This window comes from Scyliorhinus torazame, chromosome 18 (genome assembly GCF_047496885.1).
Source record: "Scyliorhinus torazame isolate Kashiwa2021f chromosome 18, sScyTor2.1, whole genome shotgun sequence".
NCBI classification, from domain to species: domain Eukaryota; kingdom Metazoa; phylum Chordata; class Chondrichthyes; order Carcharhiniformes; family Scyliorhinidae; genus Scyliorhinus; species Scyliorhinus torazame.
In genome coordinates, this window is record NC_092724.1 from 9238394 (window position 1) to 9265948 (window position 27555).

General features: G+C 46.3%; 1 protein-coding gene across 1 annotated transcript in view; it reads right to left on the reverse strand.

Annotated features, from left to right (window-relative positions):
• The window catches only part of LOC140394926 (guanine nucleotide-binding protein subunit alpha-14-like), a 39067-nt gene extending 28514 nt beyond the window's left edge, over window positions 1-10553 (reverse strand). Inside the window, exons 1-2 of the mRNA XM_072482119.1 lie at window positions 10205-10553; window positions 236-420 (exon numbers count right to left, since the gene is read on the reverse strand). Of these exons, the coding sequence (XP_072338220.1) occupies window positions 236-420; window positions 10205-10358 (339 nt within the window). The 5' untranslated portion in view covers window positions 10359-10553. The remainder of the gene's footprint in view (window positions 1-235; window positions 421-10204) is intronic.
• Between the last annotated feature and the right edge of the window lie 17002 nt (window positions 10554-27555).

The window sequence follows — 27555 nt, forward strand, 5'->3', positions numbered from 1 at the left end:
AGTTCCTCGTTGGGTGTAGCTGACAGACAAAGGCTCGCGGTCAATAGATTGAACTTCGAACTTCATCCCCGGCCATTCTCACTTCTTAGGTACTCATAACATGCAGATGAAATGGAAAGTGCTTAAATATCGCCAGAATCATCCTCACAGAAAACAGACAGTACAATATGAAGAAGAAATTTAAACCTCAGATTTGTATCAGCCTTTAAAAAAAAATCATTCCTTTCGATCTTACCTTGTTTCCGTGATGCTGATATTGGATGTTCAAGGTGTCCATTGCTCTTGCAATGGACTGCATTGCGGTGATTATATTCTGGTAGACCAACTTTGCAAAGGCTTTCCGTTCATCCTCTGAATATCCAGAGCCATGGATGATCCTCATCTGTTTGATGAATGTGCTTTTGCCACTTTCCCCGGTGCCTGGTTTAAAAGAAACATCAAGGTTCAAGTTCGGCTGCTCAATTATTACAGAATAAGGGAAGCTGCCAAAGCAACGATGAGGGGCATTCCCGTTCCATATTGTCTTGCCGCCCAACTTGCTACACGGTGAGCCGCTGATCTCAAAGCCATCCCGCCACTGGAAAAACATGGCCGGGAAGGGAGATGTTTCTCCCTGGAATGGGAATGGGATGGAAATCTTGGTGCTTGTCCCCAGCATTTTGTCCTGACTGGAAAGAGAGCATGAATTGATTATGATCAGTGAGGAGAGGGGGAGATATGGCGCTCTCACAGTGGAAAAGGGAAGACACAATGGCTGGCGTGGAAATTGTGGCGTTTTAAAACTGGTGTAAAACGGCCACCGATTCCCTGTTCCGAGGGTTGGGGGTGGGGGGGTAGCAGCCAGGCAGCACAGAGCTCCCAGCTCTAGCTGCCGATACGGCCTGGAGAATTGCTGGGTCCATGGCCGCGCATGTGCACGACGGCGGCCTGCAGCGGCCACACCGTGCTCCATGGCGGATGCCGCTCGAGGACCCAGCCCACAAAATAGTCCCCCCCCTTCGGCCGGCTCACGCACGCCAGACCGCTCCACAACAGTGCCCCCAGCCCCAAATATGTCCACCCCTACCCGCGGATCGGCCCTCCCTCGACTGCGGCGGCCCCGGACTGAGTCCGCAGCCGCCACGCTGAGTTCCCGACGGGTGAGACCACGGAGCATCGCGGGGCGGGCGGGCCTCAGCCAACGTTCGGAGGCCGTGGATCAGCGAGCGGAGCATCGCCAAAACGACGGCACCCCCGATTCCGGCGCCATCGGGGATTCTCCGCCCCATCGCCGAATGCGGTTTCGGGGTCGGAGAATCCAGTCCTGTGTGTGTGGATGGGGATTGAGGCAAAATGACTCTAATTCTGGGATGACAGGCTGACCAAACTAGAATCAAAATCCTAAACACATCAGCTTGTGTCTGTTAGTGAAGATCTTATGATGCCAGACGAACAATTCTAAAGTCAGCTGTGTTCAAATTATATCATGACAAGTTATGAAACATAATTTGTGAGTTGACTCCAGAAAAAATAACAGTAAAAGTTTCTAGATTCTATAGAACACGTGTTGCAAAGTAACTAACCAATGCGACTCAAGTTCAAAGTGATCATGCTTCAAAAGAAAGCACCTTGCCGTCATCTGAGGGCAATTAATTACAAATGGTCAATAAATGTTGCCCGAACCAACTGTGCCTCAATTGGTAACACTTTTGTCTCCGAGTCCGCTGACCCTGGGTTCAACCTCACTACTGGGACTTGAGCACAAAATCTAGTTTGTATTCCATTGCTATATTGAGGTAGCACCATCAGGACATTAAACCAATTACATCTTCCCTCCTGGGTGAATGCAAAAGATTCTACGGGATTGTTCAAAAAAGAGCCGAAGTGTATTTCCTCGTGTTCTAGCTAATATTTCTATCTTGAACTGTAACTAGGCACAAGTTATCTGGTCATTATCAGATCACAATTTGTGGGTGCGTAAATTGGTCATTGCATTTTCCTACAGTACACTGGTGGCACAGTGGTTAGCACAGCTGCCTTGTAGCGCCAGGGACCTGGGTTCAATTCCAGCCTTGGCCCACTCAGTTGAAACGTAAGGAATCTGGCTGCAGTATCAGGAAAAGTTCAACAACCTCACATGAGTGGTTAAAATCAGTGAATGCATTTCCAAATGCCATTTTCGACCAACCACACGACCAACTTCACACACTACGCAATGCGCCACACCTTCATTACACATGCAATAACAATCTCTAACTTTCATCCCTAACATTCACATGCTCTGATACACCCTCCCCTCCTTATCACTGCTGCAAGCCCACATCTCACAGCTTCCACATCATTCCAACTATCCCAGGCACATAATCAAATCATATTGTAACACACTCACTGCATTCTTTTCTCTCTCTCTGAGGACAATCTGGCACACCATTCGTGCATAGCAGTGGAGAACAAATGGGGTGGGGGTGGGATTAGTGGGGTGGGGGGGGGGGGGGGGCAGGGGGATCTCTTGTTTCAGAGGGAATGTTAACCAGAACTGTAAGGTCCAAAATGAGGGGTTGGGCACCATTTCAGTGTTCAGCATAGTACCATGGCCTGCCCATTTGGCACACTTCTGATGCACACAATGTACTCACGTGCTATTGCCCTTCCAAACATGGCATCTTTTGGAATCTCATAGTACTGAAAGCAGCAGTGCTCTCGAGCCCAATGTTGCAGCCTATCTAACGACAATGGTGGTGAAGTGTAGCCCTGATACTGACACTCCAAGGTGAAATCAGAAATCGCAGCACAAAGAAATACAGCAAAATTGAAGAATGTGACAATTGCAGGTAGTTTAAAGAAAACTTTGTTTCAAATATATAAACATATACTATATTAGAGAGAAAATTTTATATGTATTATCCCTTTTTAAAGATACTTTGCTTTCCCTTTATAAAGAATTCCATGCTACCGTCTGACACACTTCACACACTACGCAATGGTTATTGTCTGTAGTGACTGATCTGCATAAACATTGTCAATCATTGTTCAGATGGTAGTTTCTTAGCTTTTGATGCGACCATCAATTCACACGAGACAGGGTTGAAGTGAACAGTGGCTTTAATCAACTAGAACAGTGCCTGCCTGCGACTGCTCTGCACTGAGAGCCGCATACAAGGCAGCTGCTCTATATACCTCCCCTCAAGGGGGCGGAGCCAGGGGCGGAGCCCACAAAGGCACCAACATGATACAAGCGGTGTAATACAATAAAATGGTCCACAGGTGGAGCCCACAAGGGCTACAACATAGTACAATGCAATACTGTGGTGAATGGCTGCCATAATATGTTCACCACAGCCTTCTACTCCCTGGTGGAGAATTTTGAATGACCTGTCTCATTTGGACTTTTCCTGTAAAAACAAGGGAATCCAAGCAGAACAATCACATTCACACAGTTTGAGACAGCGAGCAGGAGATGAGCAGCATGGTAGCACAAGTGGCTAGCACTGTGGCTTCACAGCACCAGGGTCCCAGGTTCGATTCCCTACTGGGTCACTGTCTGTGCGGAGTTTGCACGTTCTCCTGCGTGGGTTTCCTCCGGGTGCTCCGGTTTCCTGCCACAGTCCAAAGATGTGCAGGTTAGGTGGATTGGCCATGATAAACTGCCCTTAGTGACCAAAAAGGTTAGATGGGGTTATTGGGTTACAGGGATAGGGTGGGAGTGAGGGCTTAAATGGGTCGGTGCAGACTCGATGGGCTGAATGGCCTCCTTCGGCACTAAATGTTCTATATGAACTTGAAGAATGTAATTTGTGAAGAATTTTCACAACCCCTGATGGATACGGACAAGCACATTGTGTAACTGCTTCAGTAAGAAGCTGATTGGGAATGGGTTTCTGAAGTTGTAGGGATGATCAGAATTTTTAAAAAATAAGAAAATTTAGAGTACCCAATTCATTTTTTCCAATTAAGGGGCAATTTAGCGTGGCCAATCCACCTACCCTGCACATCTTTGGGTTGTGGGGGCGAAACCCACGCAAACATGGGGAGAATGTTCAAACTCCACACGGACAGTGATCCAGAGCCAGGATCGAACCTGGGACCTCGGAGCCGTGAGGCAGCAGGGCTAACCACTACGCCACCGTGCTGCCCGGGAATGATCAGAATTTCAGGTAAAATATAGGTGAAAGATTATTAAAGATTTCCCTGGTCATTCTCTGCTATGTGTGGGAAGAACATTGGCTATGAAGGGTAGGAGGGCTCAGCGGAGTGCTGGAATCTTGAATATCCTCAAAACGTACGGGGTTTTTCATTCAAAGCTTTCCAGCAGGTGATATAATGGTGGGAAGGAATATGTGAAAAAGTAGATTGTGCATGAGCTGGTGGGCGCAGGCTGGAGGACTGATTAGACTTTTCTTATTCCAGATGTACTGTGGCTTTGTCTGCTATATGCCGATTTCTTTTTATAAAGTGTCATTTCCAGTTTTCATTGATTAATGAAGACATAAGTTTTCAAACCAAGACTTTAAGGTGAACATTGTAATGTGGATTTACAATTTAAACCCTCACAAATGTTGAATTTAGAGCATTTGACTTCAGCTGCCAGGAAGTTGCACCAGCACTCCAGGCAAATGGAAGACCTCCAGCACATTTTGGTGTTTTCAAATGAGGCAATGAGAGAACCCGTTCAACTGCATTGTGTTCCCTCAAGTCACTGAAAGGGAGCGGCATGTTGAAGTGTAAATTTTATGGAGTTGAAGGCATTTATGTGAAAGCAATTACTTTCGCATGTTTCCCCCCCCCCCCCCCCCCCCCCCCCTCTTGTTATCTCTGGCCTTTCCCACCTCACTGCAGGGGAACACGCATGAGCAGTTGAGGGCTGGTTTATGTTTCGCCATGTGTCTATAGTCAGATTGCTGCCAGATTTCACTGGCCATGCTCAGCTCAGGCATGAAAGGTAAAGCATCAGGGAGCTCTTGTGGAACTGCACATCAGAATGGGTCAAAACCCCTTGGCAGACAGTAAAGAGAAACCAATTACATGTATTTTGCAAATTAAACGTGCTTATTTGAATATTGGGAACAAAAAGATAGCTTTCAGGGATGTATATTTTTATTGAAAAATATTAGAAATAAGGTATAGCTTTGAGTGGGTTTCAATTTAATGTTTCTGTGCCTGGAAGGGTAAAGCCTAGTTAGATTCATGCTGGACAAAGGTGTTTGTATGTGTGCGGATTGGTTAAGTTCCAACTGTGTTTCGGTTGTGCTGAGAGAGGGCTACGGCATGAAGAATAAATAAAAGGCATAAGCATGTGGGTGTTGCTGAGCAACCGGAGCCTTGTAAGGTAGAGAAGCTTTTAAGTTTTAGTTCGCTACTTTGTTTGCAGTTGGGGATATGTCGTGAGAGAGCTGGCAGCTCTCAGAGCTCTGCTACAAGCAGTGGGTTTACAAGGCGAGAGAGGGAACGGTTCTTTCAGCTTTGCTAGTTGAAAAGCCATACCATGGAGTAATGGTTAAGAAATCAAGTGCAGAGATCTGACTAGCAGCTTGTTAAGTAAACTAGAGAAATGAAGAGAAGTTTCCAAGAATTCTGAGGTTAAAGGTACATGAACAGAAAACTGTTCAGTAAAGTCAGAGTTGCAAAGGCATTGGATCAGGAGAGGTCAGAAAGATATCTGAAGTGATTTTCAAGTTTGTGAGATTTTACTACAGCCTGTGGAACACGAGTTGAAATAGCTATGGAAATTGGTGGCTCGATCTCAGAGTTTTTGCAAAAGTTGTTAAGACAAAGGAAACCTAAAATGGGGTTATGTAAAGTCCTGGACTGGATTGTCTGTTAAAAATGGACTGGAAGCCTTGGTTAAAAGAGTCATTTATAAAACCTGGATTGGATTGCAGAATGCAAATTGTTAAGGGAAAGCATTATTATTAGAGAAGATTTTAAAGCATGTTTTTGGGTGTGGAGTTTGGAAACTCTCGTGTGATCATCATCTGGGGGATTCTGATGAGAAATCCAGGCACTAATTTCGGATCAGAGCTGAGTGTCTATTTGACCACACTCAGTTTGTGTGTTTATGTTAATGAGACCATTGTAGATTAAGATGTACTTTGTAATTCATGTTAATTGTAAAACCTGTGTGTAATTGTTCAGCTAAGGGGGGAGCGAAGGAGTATTCTACAGTAACCAACTTTTCATATTTAATTTTTAAAATTCTTGGTCAAAAATTCTGGCCAATGTCTTCCTGTAATTTGTTGCAATCCTGCTCAGTGATTCCCCCCAGTTTGTTCATGTAAATTGTGAACGGCAGTGGTCCCAACATTGATCATTGTGGAACACCACTTACCACATTTTGTCACTGAGTAACCAACCTTTACTCCACTTTCTGCTTTCTGCCTTGAAGCCAGCAATCAATTCACATGCCACTCATCCCCTAACTTCACCTTCTCTGACATTGCTCATTGGTCTACTATAGGACGCCTTATAAAAGGCCTTTATACATTACATCTACTACACTCCCATTTTCCAATCTCTCTATTGACTTCTCAAAAAAAATCAATAAGGTTGGTCATATGTACAAACATAAGAACAAACAAACAGATGAATTCAGAGCAAGAGTGGGCCATTCGACCCCTCAAACCTGCTCAATCATTCAGTAAGATCATGGTTGATCTTATTGTAACCTCAGCCTCACATTCCCTCTCAATATCTCTCAGGATCCTGTATGTTTCAATTACCCTTTTAAACTCTAGTGGATACAAACCTAACATTCCAACCTTTCCTCACAAGAAAACTGCCCATTCCTGCTATTAGTCTAGTAAACCTTTACTGAACTGCATCTAATGCATTACATTTCCTGAAATAAGGAGACCAATACAGCACACAATACTCGAGATGTGGTCACACCAATGCCCTCTTGATAAATGATAACATTCTATTGGCTTTCCTAATTACTTGCTGCACCCATATACTCACCTTTTGTGATCTATGCATGTGGACGGCCAGATCCCTCTGTACCTCAGAGCTCTTCAATCTCTCACCATTTAGCTTCTTTTTTATTCTTCCTGGCAAAGTAGACATTTTCCCCACACTATACTCCATTTGCCAGAGTTTTGCCCAATCACTTAACCTATTTCTGTCTCTTTGTGGCCTCCAGAGGTCGTCTTCACAATTTCCTTTCCTACCTATCTTCGTGTCATTAGCAAATTTAACAACCACATTTTCAGTCCCTTCATCCAAATCAAACAAAAGTTTCTATTTTAAAATCCATGCTAACTATTCTTGATGCATTTCGCAATTCAAGTTGATTGTCTATTCCCTCCTTTAGTGTAAAAATTCCATTCATTTTCCATGGATGTCAAGCTGACCATTATTCCCTGGGTATGCTCTGCACTCCCCTTCTTAAATATAGGAATGACATTAGCTACTCACTGGTCCTCTGGTACCTTTTGTTAAATATGAGCCTCTGCTTTCATTTCCCTAGATTGTTTTTTAAAATGTTGAAGCAAAGCCATCTAGGTTAAGAGCTCTAAGCATTTAGTTTAGTTTATTCAATACATCCCTTTTTTATTTTAAATGTACTTACTTCATTGTTCATCTCGTCATTCAGTGTCACATCCACCTGATCTATCTCTAAATACCGAAGTAAAATAGTTATTTATTTTTCTATCATCTCTCTAGCCTCACTTGTGGTGTTATTCTTCTGTCCCTTAATGATCCTATTCCTATCACGCCCAAGCTTCCTTTTAATTAATGCGCTTGTGAGCTATCTTGTTCTATGTTTCTTGAGAATTTAATTTTATATTTTCTCTTTGCCTGCCTAATCTTTTTTGACTTATCTCCTTATCTCTTTATAGTCTCATCACACACTCCGCTGCTGTTAATGGGCCATAACCTCCTGACTCCCCAGCTTTGCATAGATTAACATAGAACATACAGCGCAGAAGGAGGCCATTCGGCCCATCGAGTCTGCACCGACCCACTTAAGCCCTCACTTCCACCCTATCCCCATAACCCAATAACCCCTCCGAACCTTTTTTGGACACTAAGGGCAATTTAGCATGGCCAATCCACCTAACCTGCATGTCTTTGGACCGTGGGAGGAAACCGGAGCACCCGAAGGAAACCCACGCAGACACGGGGAGGATGTGCAGACTCCTCACAGACAGTGACCCAGCGGGGAATCGAACCTGGGACCCTGGCGCTGTGAAGCCACAGGGCTATCCACTTGTGCTACCGTGCTGCCCATTCGGGGGGGGGGGGGACCCCAATGATGTGCTGGAGAATGCTTCTCGGAAGTTCCCGTGTAAAGGTTTACTCGCAAATTGCCGAGAAATGTTAAACAAACCCTGGACAATTGCACTGGGCTGACAACCATGCGCCAGGAACGATTTGAATCGATAATTTTGGATGGTTCTGCCAGTTTTGCATTCAATTACTTTGAAAGAGTGAGAAGAGGGAAAAAAGCCCTTCTAACTTCAGAGTAAGTATTGTAAAGACCCAGACCGAGCCCCGCCTGTGACACCAGCCCCCACCCCAAGAGAACCCCCCCCCCCCACCCCCCCGGAACAGGGTTGGCTGTCCGAAGGTGAGCTCCCATTTCCAGACCAGCCTCCGTTGCTACAGCTGTGGCCACTGGCAGCCCTGAAGAGTGGCACCCTCTCACTACGGTGTTCTGGCTGCTGTAACCATTTCTTATTTCAAATCGTTCAGATGTGATGAGAGGACGTCCCCTGACTGTCACCGCGATATTAAAGTCCAGTACCTGTCTGGATTGGACAGTGGTGCCCTCTGGCCACTAATTGGCCAATCCAGACACAATCCATTTCAGGTCGCTGTCCCTGAAATGGTGCAGGACCTGGACCTGCAAACCCCCTGTTACATTGAGGACTCCAGTCCTCTGCTGGGCCCAAAAAATAAATGCGAGTTGAAAACTTCTACCTGGCTGCTCACTCTACCACAGCCTTTAGCTGTGCCCAGCTGCATGGCACATCATTCTGTTACAGGCTGTGGCCGTGCCCCCAACAGCTGATGGCACAGCCGTAGCTTCCGTCGTACTGGGACTGCAAAGCTCCAACCTGGCTCCTTCCAGAGACCAGGAACTGAGGCTGTAAATATGCTGCAGCATGTGATCCGAGAACGGTACCTGACTGCCTTCTATTGAAGGAATGGACGTAACACCGAGCAGTACTGAGGAATGTCTGGCCTGATATGTGATCAGGAGCTTTATTTTCTCAGTGTCTTAACCTTTAGTCATTAGATAAGAATGGTAGGTGTGTCCCACTCGACCCAAAGATTTTAAAATATCCCCAAATTTCAGCAGTGCACTAATTAAACAATGATCTTTATCGTATACACCAAGTTAGGGTAATAATATAGACAGTTGAAGATTACTGCAGACCATCCCTTGCCTGGGATCTCATCCTGATTCATTCCTGTAGGTTTGGACTGAGACCTGGCTCTGGGTCACTGTCCGTGTGGAGTTTGCACATTCTCCCCGTCTCACCCCCACAACCCAAAGATGTGCAGGCTAGGTGGATTGGCCACGCTAAATTGCCCCCTTAATTGGAAAAAAAAAATTGGGTACTGTAATTTTTTTTTAAAGTTAGGTTTTTACATGGATCTGTCTGCTGATGTAGGATGCAAACAGTGATATCGCCCCCAACGAGGGATGAGGCATGGGGTCGGATTTGGCACGGGGCGCAAACCTCGATTTTCATTTTTTTGATTGCCCGCGTTTCTCTGCCTGATCATGATCGCGTTTCCAGTGTTGCCAAGCAGAGAATCCAGGCTAATTTTACAATTTTCCCCTTGCCTGTTGGGATTGTCTACTGGGAATGGGGGATATGGGGAATGGGGAGGGGGGGAGGGGTGAACGGATCATCTACTGGCAGCACAGGAAAGCATATCCTGTGAGGCTCACTGCGCCCAAATCCCCCACTGCGCAGAATCCTTGCAACAGGAGCGCAAACTCTTAACCGCAAGGCTTAAATCCGAATGTAACTTCCTTCCGTTCGACTTGTCGTGAAAAGTTGGCCAAACTCCTCCCCCTGCTAGGAAAGCAAAGTTTCGGGGGGAGGGGGGGGCACTTCAAACCTTTTTTTGAAACACCAAGCAGCATTATTGATGATTAATTGGACAGATGGAAAGGCTTTAAGTCCCCGGGGTGAATTGGTTGAACCAGCGAGATGGCATGAAGTCAGGCGCCAGCTCTGTGTGTGTGTGTGTGTGTGAATGGGGCACTTACCTAGGAGCAGTAGCTTGAGTTCCCTCTTCTGCTTCTGTTTCTGTTGCTGTAACCACTTGTTGAGGTCTTTGTTGGTGTCTCTTGCTGCCTTCTCGGCCTCAGAGAGACTGCAGCGACAGAAAGACAAACACTGCAGGCAAACTCCGAGACTCATTCTCCTTTTGTGCGGCTGAACGTGGCCAAACAGATCTGGGTTCAAGCACCTGTCCTGTCGGTGAGAATTAGAACAGAGTTCACCTGGATTGCTTGTCCTTCTCTATTCTAACTTTGTCATGACAAGATTGTTCCTTTCAAATAAATCCCAGCCAACAACAAAAGATAAGGGAGTGAATCGGCCTATCTCCTTTGAATCTTACTGATCGGAAGAAAATTGCGACAGTTTCACATGATTTGTGCAAGAATCTGCGACACGCCCACTGTGAAATCATATTTAATTTGTGGTTGTGTGAATAATTGCCATGAGCTTTTTCAGGCCAACAATTTATTGTCAGTACATTGTTTGGAAACTTAGAAAAACAGAAGCAGATGCCAGTGTTAAAATCCAGCTCTGTGACAAATGGACAATACAAAATTAGTGCACTCGCTTATTCACAAATGTGGAAAACTTCAATTTGGGTTTATTGCGCTCGCTGCTCCCAATGCTGTTTCCTCTACATCGTGGAGACTAAACACAGACTGGGTGACCACTTTGCGGAGCACAGTCGCTCAGTCCGCAAGCATGATGCCAGCCCTCCTGTTGCTTGCCGTTGTAACTCCGCACCTTGCTCTCATGCCCTCCTTCCTGTCCTTGGCCTGCTGCAATTCTCCAGTGAACCCAGCACAAGCTGGAGGAGCAGTAACTCATTTTCCGATTAGGCACGCTACAGCCCTCAGGAATGAACATTGAGTTCAAACTGTGACCGTTCTCCTCCATCTTGAACGCATTTATAAATACCCCATGCATGTATTGTCTCAATGCAAACCCCCACACCGGGCCATCTGTCTGTTGTTCTTAACTTTGCTCCATATTGTGGCAACCTCTCAGCTACAGTTCAATATTCAACATATGTTCCGTCTCTTTAGTTCTGCTGAAGAGCCAATCAGACTCAAAACGTTAACTCTGTTTCCTCTCCCTACAGATGCTGCCGGACCTGCTGACCTGCATGTGGGCAGCATGGTAGCACAGTGGGTAACACTGTTGCTTCACAGCTCCAGGGTCCCAGGTTCGATTCCCGGCTTGGGTCATTGTCTGTCAGGAGTCTGCTCCGGTTTCCTCCCACAAATCCCGAAAGACGTGCTGTTAGGTAATTTGGACATTCTGAATTCTCCCTCCGTGTCCCCGAACAGGCGCCGGAATGTGGCGACGAGGGGCTTTTCACAGTAACTTCATTGCAGTGTTAATGTAAGCTGACTTGTGACAATAAAGATTATTTAAATAAATTATTAAGAGTGTTTCCAACATTCTCTGTTCCTGATTCTGACTCCAGTATCCGCAGTCCCTCTGAGTGATTTGGGCACTGCTGAGGCAGGTCTGGGACCGCAAGGGCACCTAAACATGGGCGGCACGGTAGCTCAGCGGCTAGCACGGTGGCTTCACAGTGCCAGGGTCCCAGGTTCGATTTGCGACTTGGGTCACAGCCACAGCGGAGTCTGCACGTTCTCCCCGTGTCGGCGTGGGTTTCCTCTGGGTGCTCCGTTTCCTCCCACAAGTCCCGAAAGACCTGCTGTTGGGTGAATTGGACATTCTGAATTCTCCCTCTGTGTACCCGAACAGGCGCCGGAATGTGGCGACGAGGGGATTTTCACAGTAACTTCATTGCAGTGTTAATATAAGCCTACTTGTGAGAATAATAAAGATTCCTGATTGCCACTTAACTTGACAGGTATTCCTGAGAAGAAGTGATGAGGGCATCTCACCAGCTCCCCAGCTGACCAGCGAAAGCCCCTTCATTAAATTCCACCCTCGGATACAGTTGCATGTTCACTTAAAATGCAAAACAAAATAGCCTGACCAATCAGCAGTAAGATCCTGCCCATATTCCCATCCTCCATAATGATCCCTTCTATCTATTCCAGCCATTCCTCCAGCTAGCAGGCAGATCACACTGCCAAAGCTTCGAGCCCTCGCAATTCTTCTAAGTAACTCTCTGTAGATAAGAATTGCTTTTCAGAGCAAATTTTACCTGTTTAATCATTTTGCTCAATGTTGCATGTTTATTTATTGAATGCCCTCGATTAAGGCCCATTGTGCATGATATAAATTTGAAGAACAGTAGAAATAATGAGATAAATGGGTAATCGCACTTCACTGGATGAATGTAATCTGAATGCTGCAGAACAAAGAGAAGACAGAGAGCTAAAGAGCTCAATTGACTTAAAGTCCTGGGAACAAATGAGTTAAAACATGGTGCCAGGAGCCTTGGTTTGAAATCGTTGAGGATGCAGGGAGGAATAGTCTGCAGGGTGGTCCATTTCAGCTTGAGAAGTAACAAGCTTGGCTAAATGTCGGGGTTGACTTTATCTGAATTTCCTTTAATGGAAGTATTTCTGGCAGCACTCCGAATCAGATGCATTGATATGAAATGAAATGAAAATCGCTTATTGTCACAAGTAGGCTTCAAATGAAGTTTCTGTGGAAAGCCCCTAGTCGCCACATTCCGGCGCCTGTTCGGAGAGGCTGGTACGGGAATTGAACCGTGCTGCTGGCCTGCTTTCGTCTGCTTTCAAAGCCAGCGATTTAGCCCTGTGCTAAACCAGCCCCTGGTTCCATTGAGCAACTTGGAAAGAGATTTGGACCTGGGATTGTCATTGGCAAAAGGGAGATGGGTCCCCAGGTGGGCATGAAGCGAGCACCGGCCAGGATATCATGTTGACTGCAAATGAGATGTCACATTTCCTACATTGCCCCAGTGACGACAAAAATACTTCATTGGCTGTAAGATGCTGGGTGACCCATGAGGCCATGAAAGATTTTATTTTTATTTGATCTGAAGATGTGCTTCAGAAGCCTGGACAGCTCAGGTGGGTCTCTGCAATACACGTCAGATAGTGTTTCCAGTGTGATCACAGTGTGCTGTGCCCTTCACAATCTGGCTATGCAAACAGGCAGGCCCATGCCAGAGTATGAACTGGAGGAGGATCAGGGCTCATTGGATGAAGAAGATGAGGCCCAGGAAGCTCAAGAAGCTACGGAGGGTCGGCGTGAGTTACACGATGCCATGGAAGAAGGAGGTTGTAGAAGACATACCTGTTTAATGTGAATAGCTGACAGGTTCCTAGAAGAGTGAGGTCACTAGCCCTCCAAGCCATTCCCCGTCACCTGAGGGGATAGCAGAGCTATCAGTGAAAGAACGAGTCCTGCTTGCGTGATCTGAACTCATGACGAGCTGGGATATGATCTTAGCTTTGGTCAGCGGTGACTCTGTGAACTTCAAGTCCACCAAGGAAATGACAGTGGTGTGAGCCAAGGCTTGATGCTTTCAAGCCGTCTAATGATGCAAAGACTGCTGCAGATGAGATGTGGACCAGCTGGGCTCTCATGCTAAAGTGCATGTCTTGGGTTCAGACACTCACACCGTGGATACCCAGATGCCACGAGAGTATCATTGCTGATGAGCTGCCCTCAGCCATTGCCGTCCATTGAGGAATAAAGGCCAAATAAACCTGGGAGCAGAGGGACAGTAAGAAAAAGATATGGCAGATGAAGCTACATGCTGGTTTTGCCATTAACCCAAGAGTTGTCTGATTTTTTTACAAATATACAACATCCATTTAAAGTGCCACCTACATAGTGATCCATTTAAAGGAACAAGAACAAAGGATGGGTAAGTGGGACTTGTTGCAAGTTAGGATAAGAGGGGTTTTCTATCGGTTGGCTTGGAATCAACTGGATCTAACGGGGTTCAGGCTGCTTCAGACCACCTTGACCCACAAACAATAGAATGTTGAATTCCCACTTGATGAAGACGTCACAAAGCCATTTGCTCCACCATTGCTGTTTTAACAAAGAACAATACAGCACAGGAACAGGCCCTTCGGCCCTCCGAGCCTGTACCGGTCATGATACCAACCTTTTCCAAAACCCTCAGCACTTCCTTGTGCCGTATCCCATAACATGAATTTCAGAAACCCTCAGACATCTTGGGCGAAATTCTCCCCCAACGGCGCGATGTTCGCCGACTGGCGCCAAAAACGGCGCCAATCAGACGAGCATCGCGCCGGCCCAAAGGTGCGGAATGCTCCGCATCTTTGGGGGCCGAGCCCCAACATTGAGGGGCTAGGCCGACGCCGGAGGAATTTCCGCCCCGCCAGCTGGCGGAAATAGCGTTTGTTGCCCCGCCAGCTGGCGGAAATGGCGTTTGGTGCCCCGCCAGCTGGCGCGGAAATGCGGCGCATGCGCGGGAGCGTCAGCGGCTGCCGACAGTTTCCCGCGCATGTGCAGTGGGGAGAGTCTCTTCCGCCTCCACCATGGTGGAGGCCGTGGCGGAGGCGGAAGGGAAAGAGTGCCCCCACGGCACAGGCCCGCCCGCGGATCGGTGGGCCCCGATCGCGGGCCAGGCCACTGTGGGGGCACCCCCCGGGGTCAGATCGCCCCGCGCCCCCCCCCCCCCACGACCCCGGAGCCCGCCCACGCCGCCTGGCCCCGCCGGTAAATACCAGGTTTGATTTACGCCGGCGGGACAGGCAATTTCTGGGCGGGACTTCGGCCCATCCGGGCCGGAGAACCCAGCAGGGGGTCCCGCCAACCGGCGCGGCCAGATTCCCGCCCCCGCCCAATCTCCGGGAGCGGAGACTTCGGCGGGGGCGGGGCGGGATTCACGGCGGCCAACGGCCATTCTCCGACCCGGCGGGGGGGTCGGAGAATGACGCCCATTGTGTGGTTCAGTCCTGACAGTGACTATCAATAAGAGGACAGTATTTCCCCTGCTTCAAGGAATGCCTCTTCTGTCATTGTGAAAAAATAATTACTACAATTGTTGAATGTAAGTTAATGGTATGGCCTTCCCAGGATAAGAGGTTAACATCAGCTCAGTTACAGCTCCTCAACAGCAGAATCTATCGCTGGAAATGGGTAAACCAGCTGCAGGATATTTTTGCCATGGTATAACTGCAAGGGACACTGGAGAATTTTGTGAATGTAAACCTCCTGTATATATTGGCAAACGGCCGCTAGAATGTGGCCCATAATGTTCCCTGGTGGGCACTGTATAACTGCAAATTCCCAATCTGCACACATGCCAGGCGATCCTAACCCTTCCCTTTTGTGTATTTTATAATGGGTACAATAATGAGGTGTGCACCAATGATTTGTTGATGTACACAGTGAGGGGACCCCCAACAGGTTTAACAAGCCACTACAGAATTCTCAAAGATCATGTTTCACATTCCTAACCAAAGGCAAGGGAAATATAAATCAACAAATGTAAGAAGGTGTTTTTCATGCTTCTTTTGACTTTGCTCCATAAACTGGTTGAGCAGGATGTGAGGACTTGCACCTGATCTTAATACTCGAACATCATGTGCAATCTGTCGGTGCTTCCCACATTCCTTCATAATGACCTCTGTCAGGTTTACTATTCACCAGGTGTGTCATTGCATTTAATGTGCTAAATGTTACGTGTTTGGTTGTGCTGATGTTTGCTTTTTACTCAGTAAGTTTTTCAAATGTCTCAATATTTTTATACTGGCAAAATTCCCAAGGCCCCAGCTAAGGAGGATTCTGGTTGAAAGACATAGGGAAGAAGATGAGGTAAACTCAGTTGTGCTGTTTGGCAAAACCTAGTTTGGGGTTTTGGAGAGGTCTTGTGTTAGTGCAGTGGGCATTGCTCTGGTCGCTGACCCAGATGTTCCCGGTTCAATTTCCACAGCAGGGCCTGATGGCGGCACTAAGGTGTGTTCAGGATAAAGCTGTACGTTGATTATCAACCTGCAAGTCCTTCCAATATGCCTACGGTAGGCAGTAAGATCCTGAGAGTCTCCTGGTCAGCCAGAACTGTGGTAGCTGCAGCCTAACAGCCGACCGCATTATAAGATTCCAAGGGCTGTATTCTGTGTCCTCCTCACTTTGAGGGACTACCAGAAGAGGTTTGGGGGTTTAACAGAAAGAGCAATGAAAGAACTTACATTTGTATAGGACCCTGCATGTCTTCGCCATGTCACAAAACGCTTGACAACCAATGAAATACTTTTCAAATGTAATGTGGGGAAACACAGCTGCCAACCTGTGCACAGCAAGGTTCATCAAACAGCAATGAGATAAATATCCATTGTGTAAAGGTGATGTTGGTTATTGGCCAGAACCTTGGAGATCTTCCCTGCTTGTCTTTGAATTGTGCCCGGGGGTCTTGCCTTTATTACAGGGGATCTTGGGACAGTTTATGGGCCTTCGTTTAATATTTCGTCGGAGGATATCACTTCCTTCCGTGCAACGTTCCCTCACTACTTCACCTTGACTGAGTGATTGCACCTGGAAAGCCCTGTAGAGCGTACACGCACAATAAACCAGACAAAAATGCATTTCTGAGACCTCGAAAGGAAAATACGTCAGGACACAAAAGAAATAGGAGCAGAAATAGGCCATTCGGATCTTCAAGCCCACTCTGCCATTCAGTGAGTTCATTTTCCTGCACTGTCCCTGTGTCCCTCATTGTTTTTAATATGTAGAAACCTATCCATCTCGGTCTTGAACATACGCAATGACTGTGCCTTTGCTGAGGTGATATGCAGCACTGTAGGTACACAAGGTTAATGTAGATACACTAGGACTAGGTAAACACTAGAGGGAGCACCAGAGACATCATGACACACTTTCTTTGTCAGAGTATACATCAAGGAAGCAGCTTACGCTACATGAAGAAGCAGAACACAACATTTGCAGCCCTCCAGGGCTGAGAATTCCAAACATTCACCAACCTCTGAAATAAGAAATTCCTCCTCATCTCAGTCCTCACTTCCCATTATTCTGAGACTGTGTCCCTGCTCCCCCCCCCCCCTCCTCCAGCCAGAATATGTTGCAGTAGGCATCAATGCAATGTTATTCTTGTGTGGCTTCCAATTGAAAATATCCTTCAAATCAGGTGAAGATATTCAACCCAGTCTCAGTTTTGCTCTGTTGTACGAGTCCGTGTTCTTCGAGGAAAATATACCAGCTCTTACCTGAGAATGTTACCTTACAACATCAGGTTAAAGTCCAACAGGTTTGTTTCGAATCACTAGCTTTCGGAGCACTGCTCCTTCCTCAGGTGGATGAAGAAGTGGGTTCCAGAACATATATATATATATATATATGTAGACAAAGTCAAAGATGCAATACGATACTTGAATGAGAGTCTTTGCAGTTAATTACGTCTACAGGTCCAGACGGAGCAACTGAAGAGAGGGACAATCCCAGGTTAAACAGGTGTGAATTGTCTCAAACCAGGACAGTTGGTAGGATTTTGCGAGCTCAGGCCAGATGGTGGGGGGGTGAATGTAATGAGACATGAATCCAAGGTCCCGGTTGAGGCCGTACTCGTGTGCGGAACTTGGCTATAAGTTTCTGCTTGGCGATTCTGTGTTGCCGCGTGTCCTGAAGGCCACCTTGGACAACGCTTACCCGAAGATCAGAGGCTGAATGTCCTTGACTGCTGAAGTGTTCCCCAACTGGAAGGGAACATTCCTGCCTGGTGATTGTCGCGCGATGTCCGTTCATTCGTTGTCGCAGCGTCTGCATGGTCTCGCCAATGTACCACGCTTTGGGACATCCTTTCCTGCAGCGTATGAGGTAGACAACGTTGGCCGAGTCGCACGAGTATGTACCACGTAGCTGGTGGATGGTGTTCTCACGTGTAATGGTGGTACCCATGTCGATGATCTGGCATGTCTTGCAGAGATTGCCATGGCAGGGGCGTGTGGTGTCGTGGTCACTGTTCTGAAGGCTGGGTAGTTTGCTGCAAGCAATGGTTTGTTTGAGGTTGCGCGGTTGTTTGAAGGCAAGTAGTGGGGGTGTGGGGATGACCTTGGCAAGGTGTTCATCTTCATCGATGACGTGTTAAAGGCTGTGAAGAAGATGTCGTAGTATCTCCACTCCGGGGAAGTACTGGACGACGAAGGGTACTCTGTCGGTTGTGTCCCATGTTTGTCTTCTGAGGAGGTTGGTGCGGTTTTCTGCTTTCGCGGACTGGAACTGTCGATCGATGAGTCGAGCGCCATATCCCGTTCGTACGAGGGCATCTTTCAGCGTCTGTAGATGCCTGTTACGCTCCTCCTCGTCTGAGCAGATCCTGTGTATATGGACGGCTTGTCCATAGGGGATGGCTTCTTTAATGTGTTTAGGGTGGAAGCTGGAGAAGTGGAGCATCATGAGGTTATCCGTGGGTTTGCGGTAAAGCGAAGTGCTGAGGTGACCGTCCTTGATGGAGATGAGTGTGTCCAAGAATGTAACCGATTTTGGAGCGTAGTCCATGGTGAGTCTGATGGTGGGATGGAACTTATTGATGTCATCGTACAGACTTTGTCTATATATATGTTTCTGGAACCCACCTCTTCATTCACCTGAGGAAGGAGCAGTGCTCCGAAAGCTAGTGATTCGAAACAAACCTGTTGGACTTTAACCTGGTGTTGTAAGACTTCTTACTGTGCTCACCCCAGTCCAACGCCGGCATCTCCACATCTGAGAAAGTTGAGTCATATTTCATTAATTTTTTTTTCAACTAGATTTGTCCCAGGTTATCAATGACCATATTCTCGCTCTGAACACAGACAACATTCTGTGCAGTTTGTAAAAGATTTCTTACCCTTGAACTACAGGAATGTACCTTTATGAATGCCGCAGTAGTAAATCGGCTGAATGCTCCAACTTTATTTTTGAAACTTGACTGCTGCCACATCTCAGCGCCAGAGAGCGATATGTTGAAAAGGATTCTCTGCTGAACCCTGTCACCTCGGTGCTGTGGTCACACCACGCGTACCTCCTATGTACATAATTCATCTCGTGAAGATATTCACGTTTTGAAGGAAATTACTTGCACATGATTACCATGTATTTCGATTGCTACTGCAGATTTTAATGGTACTTTTATTAGTAAACTTTAATCAGGGTGAATGATATTAATGCTGTGGAGCAGTGTTACGACACCTTGGGAGAGTGGTGGTCAATTCCAGACCCACAAACCCCAAAGTCCCAACATAAGTGAATTAACCAATAATTCATGTCTTCCTGAGACCTTTAACCCTTGACTGCTCCAATGAGTTACCGACATCAGATTTATCAGTGAAACATTAACAAACTTTATTCATAACAAGAATAAAAGATGAACATATAAAGGAAATAATTGTACCACAGTCTACTGCTGGTCTACCTATTCCCAAACCCCCATCCCATCCTCCACCCAGACACACACAAGACAGACACACGGTAAGGGGAAAGGAAGGTTTAAAACAATGGGGATTAAAGGAAAAAGTTTGAGATGAATCTTTGCTGCTGCGGTTGAGGCCTCTGTAGGTGCCAGTCTTCTCCGAATTGAACCCCCTGGAGATTGGGGGTTACATAAGAGATTCAGGTTGGTGCAATTCTGACCTCCACCACCAGGTGAAATTCTGGCCTTGACCACCAAGTGGAACTCGGACAGGAGATTCATGTCCGTGCAATTCTGACCTCCGATCACTGGATGGAGCTCACACAGGAGATTCAGATCAGTGCAATTCTGACCTCTGACCACCGGATGGAGCCCCCACATTCCATATTACTGGAAGTTTAAACAGAGAATTTTACAGTGTCTTCTGTTTGCATGCTCTCTAACAGAATAAAGAGCATTTGCAGATTGGGTTCTTCTCAGTTATTCAGACACAGGATTTAAAAACTCTCAGACTGGTTGAGAAATTGCTTACAATGTTCCACTCCAGAAACTTCTGACTGTTGTCTGTCCTTTAAAGAGGAGTGCCTTTACAGATCTGAGTGGGAGGTTTTAAAATTGCCTGGCAGAGAACGAGCAGAGACGGGGGACGGGATTCTCTGATCCTGAGGCTAAGGTTTGACGCCGTCGTAAACGCTGTTGCGTTTCTCGATGGAATCAACATGGCCTCAGGAGCAGCAATTCTGACCCCTACAGGGGGCCAGCACGGCACTGGAGCGACCCACGCCGCTCCAGCTGCTGATACCTGCCGTCAAACAGGTGCCGCGGGTCTGCGCATGCGCAGTGGCTCCTTTCTCCGCGCCGGCCCCGACGCAACACGGCGTAGGGCTACAGGGGCCGGCGCGGAACAAAGGAGGCCCTCTTTGAGGGGGGGGAGGGGGGGGGGGGGGGGGGCGGGGGGGAGCTAATCTTGTAATTCTAATGAACATTCTAACTCATTCCCATTGTCTGAACCATCACAGTACCACCTCCTGGCTATCGCACACTTTAATACAGTAATGTCTCTGTATAACACATTGACATAAAGCACATTGTAAATGGTTGTTTCATTCATAGTGAAATCCTCTCGAAAACATTACACTATTCCGGGGGGATTTTAATCAAACACTGCCGGAAAGGGTTCCAGTCAGATGCCCTGTTTATACTGTGTCGGACCTCACTCAGTTCAGGCTGGGCATACATCAGGCCTTCAATCTGAATTTACCCCGTACCTCTTGTGTGTGTGACGTTATCTGAGATAGATCTTTGGAGATAATCTTTCACAATCTGCCCTGGCGAGCTGGAGAATTGCAACACAACAGTGGACCTCCCATGAATATCGTCAGTGGGTGAGGTTACCTCTCATCTTTATACAGAAGGGTTTCATTCCCATCATGATGCTGTTTGTTTTAAATTCTTTGTGACTGTTCTTAAGTTTACCCAATTTAATGTGGAGAGGTGCCAGCGAGGGAGTATCTATGACATAAGCAAGCGCAGGGCACTCGTGGAACAACTTAGGCGTTGAAGTAAGATATCAGTATTGACTGATTTGCATATCTCTATTTAATTATCCAATTAAACAACAATTTGCAGTGAACTAAATGATAATCAAATGAACTGGGGCACTGCGTATTTCAAACATTTCTAATTCTGGCAAACAATCACAGAAAAAATAATTGTATTGGATTTTATAAGGAAAGTAGTCTCTTATCTGGATGGACTATGCCTGAAATATATGGTATAAATCTCGATTGTAGCCTTTCCTACTATTAACATGCCTTTGGAATGTTGGTCTTGAATTAATACTGAGTTATTCTTTTAATAGCTTTAGTGATTGTGTATACAGTCCTCCAGTACTTTTTGAAAATCTTTCTGATATGAACTGTGCGCTCAGTGCAAAAGCGTCAACCTTGGGCCAGGACCCTCCTTGATCAGGATTGCAAACCAGGATCCACAAACTCCTGTCCCAGGAAAGCAAGGGTGAATATCTTGCATCCAAAAGATACCAAAGGAGGAAATGGCAACACAAGGCGTAATGCATCAACAAAACAGAACTCAATCCTGACTCTACCCCGCTCTCAGTGATCTATGGAGAATCCACGTGGACATCGCCCACTTATCCGTATAGTTAATGCCGTACCGACATGGTGGCACAATGGTTAGCACGGCTGCCTCACAGCGCTAGGGAACCGGGTTCAATTTTGATCTTGGGTGACTGTCTGTGTGGAGTTTTCACTTTCTCCCCGTGTCTGCCCACAATCCAAAGCCCAAAGATGTGCAGGTTAGGTGAATTGGCCATGCTAAATTGTCCCTTAGTGTCTGACACCTCGTACCCTCTCCACATCCGATCTTCGGTGCTTGTTCCTCAGCACCCACCAGCACAACCTTTTCATATCCAAGCTCGGCACCCATCTGCTATAGATCCCCCCCCATCCCCCCCCCCCCGACCCATCAATTGTGCGGCTCACAATGCCCTCTCTTTGTCCCCGCAGGAGAGGAAAGGCAATCATAAGAGGGAATGGGGGGGGCTGTTGTGGGATGCCAGAGATCCGAGTCCTCACCCCCCCCCCCCATCTCCCCATGAGGAATGGGCCCAGGAAATCGCTGGGTTATTCAAGGAGAGGGGGGGGGGCGAGGGGGCGAGGGGATGCGGGCTGAAAATGGGAAAAAACTTGCACAAACAATAAAATTATGAGACATGGAGCAAGTTCCCCGGATCATTCATGTTTTGTAATTTTTTGAATAAGTTTGGAATAAAATACGTTTTTTTAAAAAAAGGAGTTTAAATCAACTGCTTATCGTCTAAAATCATAGGAAGCATTATAAAGGTGGCATCAAACTTCTGTGTTGAGGGCCCATAGTCAGAATTATCCAGAGGATTGTTTTTTTTAAAGTTTAGAGTACCTAATTCATTTTTTCCAATTAAGGGGCAATTTAGCTTGTTCAATCCACCTACCCTGCACATCTTTAGGTTGTGGGGGTGAAACCCACGCAAACACGGGGAGAAAGTGCAAACTCCACACTGACAGTGACCCAGAGGCGGAATAAAACCTAGGATCTTGGCGCCGTGAGGCAGCAGGGCTAACTCACTGTGCCACCGTGCTGCCCAGGAATTCCATTTGTATTATTTACAATTAGGGGTGCACCTATTGAATCAACTAATTTTGCCTACGAGGTAAGAGGACCACTTAAATTGATGAAGGCGTAATTGGTAAATCAGCATTCTGAGACTATCTTGTTGGGCAATGTGTCGAATTTTAGGGAGAGATTAAGTAGGGCTGATGAGTTGGCTTGGAAGCATTTAAAATTGTCACAGCATGTGACGAAAAAAAGAGGCGGATAAAAAAAAAATCAAAAACTTGTAGCTTTGTTAGAGGGCAGAAAGTATTAATAGGGGGTGAACCATTAAAAAACACATTTACTGGCCCTATGAAATCAAAAGGAAATTGAGTGAGGTGAATTATTTGATAGGAACGCCAGATAGAAGGAAAGCTCGTATAGTGCGTCATGTTAATATGCTCAAAAGGTATTTAATAGGGAAGGAAAGAAGGAGTGTAGGAATGACAAGGGGAGTCTGGCGAGTTCACAGGGAGATGTTTATTCAGCTTTACAGCGGCACACACACATTACGGGTCCCCACTCCTTTCCGGCTACTACAGAGGCTGACCTATTATGCAAATGCTGGTTAATTCCTGGTCAAACCTGGACAAAGAAACAATTATCCCCAGCTGGATGAACCTCATGCATGTCACATGCAGGTTATTACAAGGAGTTTGTGTTCGGAGTTATAATTCAGAGAGAAGAGATAAATCCAAGTGATTCTGAATTTGATATTACTCAAATTGGATTGGACAATAAGGAAGTAATAAGAAATTTGGATAAATTACTCAGTTATCAACTGTCGGAAAATCAGGGTGACCTGAAAGAGTTATTCCAGTCATATGGAGCTATATGTGGGAACAATCTAGGAAGTACAATGATACATGATGTATACGTAGGAAACTCTATTCCAATTAAGCAACATCCATTTAGACTCAATCCGCTAAAGTTAACACAGGTTAATAAAAGGAGATTGAAAGCATGCTTAAGAAGAGTATCATTGAAGTCAGTAGCAGGGATTGAAGCTCACCTATTGTGATGGTACCAAAACCAGATGGAAAGCAATGATTGTGTGTGTTCTATAGAAAAGTCAATGCAGTTGCAAAGTTAGATTCGTATCCTATTCATTGTTTGGAAGACTGTATTGAAAAGGTGGGACAAGCAACGTTTGTTATCAAAATTGAATAAAAGGATACTGGCAGGTACCTTTAAAAAGTGAAGGCAGTTTTGGCTTCTGTAACGTCAAATAGTCTGTATCAGTTTAAAGTTATGCCTTTTGGAATGAATAACGTACAAACAATATTCAAAAGACTAAGATCATTTCTGGACTAAAGAATTGTGCAGTATACATAAACAATCTGGTGGTGTTTAGTCAAATGTGGAAGAAGCATTTGGAACATTTAACAGGATTGTTTGATTGACTACAAGAGGCTGGCAAGGTGGTAAACTTGATTAAAAGTGAATTTGCGAAAGCCCAAGTCACATTCTTAGGCCAAGAGATACTGTTGGACATGGTCAACAGAACGGGAAAACGAAAACTATTGTGGAGTTCCCAATACCATCAACAAGAAGAGAAGTTCTGAGATTTCTGGGTGTATGAGTGGTTTCTACAGAAAATTCATGCCAAATTTCAGCAGTGTGGTTGCTTCGCTGACTGAACTTTTAAAAAAAGTTCAGAGATTTCATTGGACGTCAGAATATCAGGAGGTATTTGACAATCTGAAGCATTGCGCAGGTCAAAGAGACGCAGCCTGAGTGAGTGAGACACATCCAGAGTGGGGAATTTGGAACTTGGTAATTTGGTGCCGTGAGGTAACCAGGAAAGGTAAGTGGTAAATCTAATTCTGCTGTTTTTCAGTTAAAAGTGCAGTGTGTAGATTAGTGTCTGATTGGCTGAAGCTGCCCCCACCCTAATTGCTGAGAGGCAGTTATCTGGCAGTCACCTGAGGCCTGTTTAGGGGCACAAAGGTACACATTGTATTCTTCTCTTTGAAGTTTAAGTAGTGTGAGTCATCCTGAAGTCTGTATAAAAGACAGACAGAAAGCGCACACCGTAAGCATTGCGCAGGTCAAAGAGACACAGCCTGAGTGAGTGAGACACATCCAGAGTGGGGAGTTTGGAACTTGGTAATTTGGTGCAGTGAGGTAATTCGGTGCAGAATGGGAGAAGGTGCTTTTCCCCTACTGTTTGTACTCTCATTCTTCTGGCCTGTAACTTTTAATCAGCAGGGAGAGAACCTGAGAGCACCTGAGACCCTCAGAAGGTAAGTAAGTGATTTTTACTCATTTTTACTTTTATTACCTTTTCAAATTGTGTGTTGGGGAGGGGGGAGGGGGGGGGGGAGGGGACTGAAGTGACATCACAGAAAAGCTGTGACCTGGTTGGCTGGTTGGGAATCTACACTAAATTAAAAAAATTAAGCATTGGTAAACTAATTAAACAATTACTTAATTATAATTTAGAGGGGTATCTAAGCCAGAGATCGGAGAGTACTGTATTTAGCTTTCACATTTATAGTAGAAATCTAGTGCTAGGAAACATATAGTTGACAGTAACATTTAAAAAAAAAAACTTTGAAATTTAATTGACTAATTAATTGACGCAATGTCAGTTAGAGGGGTGCAGTGCTCTGACTGTGAGATGTGGCAGGTCCGGGAGGCTTCCAGCATCCCGGATGGCTTCATCTGCAGAACGTGCACCCAACTGGAGCTCCTCACAGGCCGCATGGTTCGGTTGGAGCGGCAGTTGGATGCACTTAGGAGCATGCAGGTGGCGGAAAGCGTCATAGATAGCAGTTATATAAATGTGGTCACACCCAAGACGCAGGCAGAGAAATGGGTGACCACCAGAAAGGGCAGGCAGTCAGTGCAGGAATCCCCTGTGGTTGTCCCCCTCTCGAACAGGTATACCCCTTTGGATACTGTTGGGGGGAATAGCCCATCAGGGGAAAACAGCAGCAGCCAGAGCAGTGGCACCACAGCTGGCTCTGATGTTCAGAAGGGAGGGTCAAAGCGCAGAAGAGCAATAGTCATAGGGGACTCCATAGTCAGAGGCACAGATAGGCGCTTCTGTGGACGTGAAAGAGACTCCAGGATGGTATGTTGCCTCCCTGGTGCCAAGGTCCAGGATGTCTCCGAACAGGTAGAGGGCATCCTGAAGGGGGAGGGCAAACAGGCAGAGGTCGTTGTACATATTGGTACTAATGACATAGGCAGGAAGGGGCATGAGGTCCTGCAGCAGGAGTTCAGGGAGCTCGGCAGAAAGTTAAAAGACAGGACCTCTGGGGTTGTAATCTTGGGATTACTCCCTGTGCCACATGCCAGTGAGGCTAGAAATAGGAAGATAGAGCAGCTAAACACGTGGTTAAACAGCTGGTGTAGGAGAGAGGGTTTCCATTATCTGGACCACTGGGAGTTCTTCTGGGGCAGGTGTGATCCATATAAGAAGGACGGGTTGCATCTAAACTGGAGAGGCATAAATATCCTGGCCGCGAGTTTTGCTCGTGTCACACGGGATGGTTTAAACTAGTATGGCAGGGGGGTGGGCACGGGAGCAATAGGTCAGAAGGTGAGAGCATTGAGGGCGAACTAGGGAATAGGGACAGTATGGCTCTGAGGCAGAGCAGACAGGGTGAAGTTGCTGAACACAGCGTGTCTGGTGGCCTGAAGTGCATATGTTTTAATGCAAGGAGTATTACGGGTAAGGCAGATGAACTTAGAGCTTGGATTAGTAATTGGAACTATGATGCTATTGCCATTACAGAGACCTGGTTGAGGGAAGGGCAGGATTGGCAGCTAAACGTTCCAGGATTTAGATATTTCAGGCGGGATAGAGGGGGATGTAAAAGGGGTGGCGGAGTTGCACTACTGGTTAGGGAGAATATCAAAGCTGTACTACGGGAGGACACCTCAGAGGGCAGTGAGGCTATAGGGGTAGAGATCAGGAATAAGAAGGGTGCAGTCACAATGTTGGGGGTTTACTACAGGCCTCCCAACAGCCAGCGGGATATAGAGGAGCAGATAGGTAGACAGATTTTGGAAAAGAGTAAAAACAACAGGGTTGTAGTGATGGGGGACTTCTACTTCCCCAATATTGACTGGGACTCACTTAGTGCCAGGGGCTTAGACGGGGCAGAGTTTGTAAGGAGCATCCAGGAGGGCTTCTTAAAACAATATGTAGACAGTCCAACTAGGGAAGGGGCGGTACTGGACCTGGTATTGGGGAATGAGCCCGGCCAGGTGGTAGAAGTTTCAGTAGGGGAGCATTTCGGGAACAGTGACCACAATTCAGTAAGTTTTAAGGTGCTGGTGGACAAGGATAAGAGTGGTCCTAGGGTGAATGTGCTAAATTGGGGGAAGGCTAATTATAACAATATTAGGCGGGAACTGAGAACCTAGACTGGGGGCGGATGTTTGAGGGTAAATCAACATCTGACATGTGGGAGGCTTTCAAGTGTCAGTTGAAAGGAATTCAGGACCGGCATGTTCCTGTGAGGAAGAAAGATAAATACGGCAATTTCCGGGAACCTTGGATAACGAGAGATATTGTAGGCCTCGTCAAAAAGAAAAAGGAGGCATTTGTCAGGGCTAAAAGGCTGGGAACAGACAAAGCCTGTGTGGAATATAAGGAAAGTAGGAAGGAACTTAAGCAAGGAGTCAGGAGGGCTAGAAGGGGTCACGAAAAGTCATTGGCAAATAGGGTTAAGGAAAATCCCAAGGCTTTTTACACGTACATAAAAAGCAAGAGGGTAGCCAGGGAAAGGGTTGGCCCACTGAAGGATAGGCAAGGGAATCTCTGTGTGGAGCCAGGGGAAATGGGCGAGGAACTAAATGAATACTTTGCGTCAGTATTCACCAAAGAGAAGGAATTGGTAGATGTTGAGTCTGGAGAAGGGTGTGTAG